The 5,105-nt window shown below is 39.9% G+C and overlaps 1 protein-coding gene across 1 annotated transcript; it reads right to left on the bottom strand.

The window, feature by feature from the left end:
* Positions 1-3,203: 3,203 nt before the first annotated feature.
* LOC142426669 (olfactory receptor 4S2-like) lies at positions 3,204-4,294 on the bottom strand. Its single transcript, XM_075532253.1, is given in 3 exon segments — positions 3,204-4,239; positions 4,241-4,267; positions 4,269-4,294. Coding segments are annotated over 3 exon segments (1,089 nt in total).
* Positions 4,295-5,105: the final 811 nt, after the last annotated feature.

The raw sequence follows: 5,105 nt of genomic DNA, 5'->3' as shown, positions 1-5,105 counted from the left end.
ATCCTTGTAATCCGTTTCACCTTTCCAACCCACTCACACTCTACCCTCCAAGTATCACCCCTCACACCCCTGGTCCTGAAGGTATCATCTACCCTGGACTCCCTGTGCCTCCAGCTCCTATATGCACCAGTGTACAACCTCTCCTCTTTCCAGTCTTGCAAGGTAGAATTTAGATCATGGTAGTTGGGGGTGAGGAAGCATCCAGGATCTGGGGGAAAGCTGTATTCTTCATCGTTGCTACATCGCACCCTGACTGACTCATCTCCTCCCCTAGACCCCTCTGTGAGGGGATCTCCAGTGGCCGATGAATGGGCTTTGGGTCTCCACTCTGCAGTTCCCCCTTCATTCACTATGGTAGTTTGTTGTTGTTTTTTTTTGGGATGATGTCTTATACCTGATCCCTTTGGTATCTCGTGATCGCACAGGCTGGTGTGCTTCTTCCATGTGGACTTTGTTGTTTCTGAGCTAGATGGCCGCTTGTTCACCTTCAAGCCTAATTTAAAGAGGTTTTAAGCAGAAATGCAATGCATTGCTTGATCCTCTGCTGCTTCAACTAGCATTGAGTGTGGATCCAAGTGAGACAAAATCCTTACCGACTTCAATTTTTTTCTTTATCTATCATGGTTTTACTTAGTGGTCAGTCGTGAGAATTTGGGTTTTCTTTACATTGAGTTGTCATCCAAACTGCAGGCTGCAATCCGTCATCTTCATGTGCCGGTTCCTCAAGTCTTCCTCACTTTCAGCAAGCAAGTCTGTGCCACTTACATACCAATCCTGATACCACACTTCATTTAATCCAGCTGCTCACAGCCAAAGGTGTGCACTCATAGTGCCCTTTAGGACAGAGAAGAACTACCCTGGCGGGTTTCCAAGACTAAGTCCTTAAGGGAGTGGAAGGCCTCATCTTCCTCCCACGGAGTGGCTGGTTGGTGGTTTGAACTGTGGAAATTGTGGCTAGCAGCCTAACTTGTAACCCACTAAATCATCCAAACCAAAGGGCAATAAACTCATTTTCTTTATTTAATAAGAGCATATACCTGTGTGTAAACTACAAGCTTCTTTGCCATTTTCTTTTTGACATGCTCCTTCTTGATAAATAATTTTCTTGCTCAATAAACCCGTTTAACTCTAATAGACTCAGATTTTTCTTTCCATAAGACCTGGGAGGGAAATTGTATGTTCATATATGTAACATTTTAGCTTAGCACCATAAGTACTGTCAGGTCTTTGTTACCAGTGAAGAAAGGAATAATAGATATTGAGGTAATCAGAAAACTTTATCACAAGTCCCCATTCTATAGTCAGCTCTGTGCCAATTATAAGCAAATGAGAATAAAATATATTATTTACATTCTTGATAAATTTCATAAATTGGATAACATTTATTTTAATAAATGCATTTCTGATAGTATTAAATTCATAATATTGGGTCTGTTTAAGACATGAAGAAAAATGTTGAAGAAAAGTAATAAAAAAAGATTTCTTGGAAGAGATGAATCATAATAAGATAGGATCTAAAGAAGTTCCTCAAATTAAAAATAATAAAAATATCTTTGGGGAAGTAATGCAAATAACAAGTCATTCTCAATCTTTATAAAAAATATCTCAAAATTAAATTAATTTGTTCTATTTTTGTCTTTTTAAAAAATAAAAATGTTTAAACTAAAAGAATGTAATATATACAATTTTATAAAATAAATATCTTAAACAGTGTAGATAACAATTCATTTCAGTTGTTTCAAGTAATCTATTTAGTGTATTACAAAAATAAAATGGTATCAAGTAATGGTATCAAGTTATGGTATCCAAAAATAGAAATAGTACAGTTCTGGAGTGGCAGAAAGTATTCAAATTATCCAAGACATGTCTTTTAAACTTTGATGCTTCCTGCCAAAATGTGTAAAATATTACTTTTATATATAAATTATATTTCTATCTACTTGTATATATTTTTAAATCATTTTATTGGGGGCTCAAGCAACTCTTATCACAATCCATACGTACATTAATTGTGTATTAATCCCCTTCACTGTATGCAGTATATACTTCTAGGTCAGCATGTTACCTTGTATTAAAATTCCCTGCATATGAATCTTTGTTTCCTTCTAGAGACTATGTGGATTCTTGTAAAATAGAACTAAAGAAACAAATGGAAGAACAAGATTCAAAGACTGGAAGGAAGGGAGAAAAGGAGGAAGAAAAGGAAGTCCGTAAAGAGGGAACAAGAGAGAGAATGAGAAGTGGGACTAATGGATGCAAAGGAAACAGAAAGAACAAGAATACAGTTTCTGGAAAGTGAGGCTTCTTTTTCAGAAAAGAGATCTGAATCCTCAGTGATGTTTTTCTAACCCACTCAAAGTTATTACATTGTATGGAAAGGGATTTGATTAGAATGGCACAGTTAAGTGAGATGGTGGATAACAGTGGTTGCGCTTCTCCTCTGGAAGTCATGAACGGATAAACCTGCCCAGTATGGGAAGTGGAAGGAGCCCTAATGACTAACTGCCTCAGAAAGCTCTAGCTCACAGAAAGGCAGTGAACAAGATGATTAATGGAGCAAACAACAGAAGCGGGCAAAGACTTCATTTTACTGGGATCCACAACGAATTTTCACAGAAGCAATAGTCAAGAAATCAAACAACATATTGCGCTGGGCAAATCTGCTGCCCAAGACCCATTGTAAATGTTAACAAACTACAGTGACCCTCACCCAAACCAAGGTATTTTCGATCACCTCATTTGCATGCTAATAAGAATGTTGGCGGTCCTGCCAAATTAACAACAATCTACGTTGGAGGAAGTCCAGCTGAAATGCCCCCTAGAAACACTTAGGACATGTTCCCAGGAGAGAGACCACCCTGGACAAGGACATCATGCAGGCTAGTGAGTCGGCCCACTAGAGGACATCCCTCAGTAAGATGGCTTGATGGTAGGTAAACAATGAGTTCAAGCTTAATAACAATTGTGTGCATGGTACAGCAGTGGGGAGTGCTTTTGTCTTTTGTAAATAAGACCAGGATGAGTCAGAGCCAACTCAATGGCACACAACAACAACAACAAAGGTAGAGAAATGAAAAGGTATCAGATTATTTCTGACTCAATTAACAATTTGACAGTTGAGTTTTCAGAGTTATTGCAACATTTTAATCTATGATAGGCTCTGAAAGTATCAGCTAACTCAATGAATTTGCGATTCTGATAAGCTATTCTATCTCCTTTTGCCTGAAGGATATTTTATGACTCCATAGGCGCTTCATGGCGTTCTTCACATCCTCATTTCTCAGCGTATAGATAAGTGGGTTGAGCATTGGGGTGATCGTAGTATAAAATACAGACACAGCCTTGTCCAGTGGGAAGGTAGTGGACGGGCGGAGGTAAATAAAGATACAAGGGACAAAGAAGAACGTCACTACAGTCAGATGAGATCCACAGGTAGACAGGGCCTTGCGCCGGCTCTCTGCTGACCGCTTGCGAAGACTAAATAGAATGACTGTGTAGGAAGCCAAAAGAATGAGGAAACACCCCAGGGATATGAAGCCACTATTGGCAATCACTAACATGTTTACCAGAGTTGTGTCAGCGCAGGCAAGTTTTAGGACCGGGTGGACATCACAAAAGTAGTGGTCAATGACTTGGGCATTGCAAAAGGGCAGCTTGAAAGTCAGCAGGGTCTGAACAAAGGAATGTCCTAGGGCCCCCAACCAGGACAGGGATGCCAGCAGAGAGCAAGCGTTAGCACTCATGATGGTAGTGTAACGGAGGGGTTGGCAGATGGCAGCATACCGGTCAAAAGCCATGACAGTCAGAACAAAAATCTCAGCACAGCCAAAAAAGTGGAAGGTGAACATCTGACTTACACAGCCCCAGTAGGAAATTGCCTTTTTCTCAGAGAGGAAGTCTGCAATCATCTTGGGGGCCGTGGCCGAGGAGTAGGCAATGTCGACGAAGGACAGGTTACTGAGGAAGAAATACATCGGTGTGTGGAGTCGGAGGTCAAAAAGGACGGTGATCAAGATGAGCAGATTTCCCACCATGATCACGACATAGAAGAGGAGGAACAGGACAAAGAGCAGGAGCTGCATTCCAGGATCTTGGGACAGGCCCAGAAATATAAACTCCGTGACATTGGTCACTACTTCCATGGGGATCCAGGCAGGACTCGGGCAATGGCTCTGGTTCTCTGCAAAAATAAGTAGGTTTATACCTCTGCAAACCTGGGAGAGCTTAACAGGAAGAATCATGAAAATATTTAAGTGATGCTAAGTATCATAAACTTTTCATATTTCTTGAGCATAGTTTATGTATATTATTATTAACTCACATTTGATTTTCTGTTCCACCTAGACCTATAGTTCCTTTTATCCCCAAAAGAATCTGAGGGCTTTTGCCCCACTGAGTTTAATCTCTCTCTCTCTCTTTCTCTCTCTCTCTTTCTTTCTCTTCAATGCCCCCCCCCCGAAATTCTCTTTACGTGTATAACTGAAGATAAGAACAATAAATCAGATCCCAAGGTCTGATATCTAAACTTCCCACTAGGTCATTTTAATATGTGGATAATATACACAGATCAAATTCAAAAGAACTAAATTCTCCTTAATTAGGCGAGGATGACTCTGTTTTCTGAGTCTAAATTAGAATGACAGTTTTAATATATTTAAGAATTAAGAAGAACCCTATCAATTAAAATAGTCATATTTAATGACTGAAAACAATGTATGCCGTGGTCTCTGTGTAACAAAAACCCCTATTTACCAATACTAAGGGAGTACTAATCCGTGACCTTCATATGGAAATTTCACATTGCTTACCCATTTAAAAAAAGGAGTGAGGAATGATCACCCTATACAAAAGAAAGACCCTTTTCGAAATGGCTCCAAATATTTGGAAAGAGTCCAAATGTATCAGGATGCTGTGCTGTTCATGTTGTTCGCTTGCTGAGTCAGTCCCCGACTCAGATGCACTATGTGCACAGCGAGGTGGAACCAGATATAAAAGAGTCCATTCTGAACCAGCTTACTCTTCCTCCCTATCCCCAAATAACTTGTCTTGAATGTGCCAGACAACTCATTGGCCTTGTCATTCTAGGTAAAAACCAGGAATAAAAA

Source organism: Tenrec ecaudatus, chromosome 14 (assembly GCF_050624435.1).
Source record: "Tenrec ecaudatus isolate mTenEca1 chromosome 14, mTenEca1.hap1, whole genome shotgun sequence".
Classification (NCBI taxonomy): Eukaryota; Metazoa; Chordata; class Mammalia; order Afrosoricida; family Tenrecidae; genus Tenrec; species Tenrec ecaudatus.
This window is presented reverse-complemented; position numbering and strand designations above follow the sequence as displayed.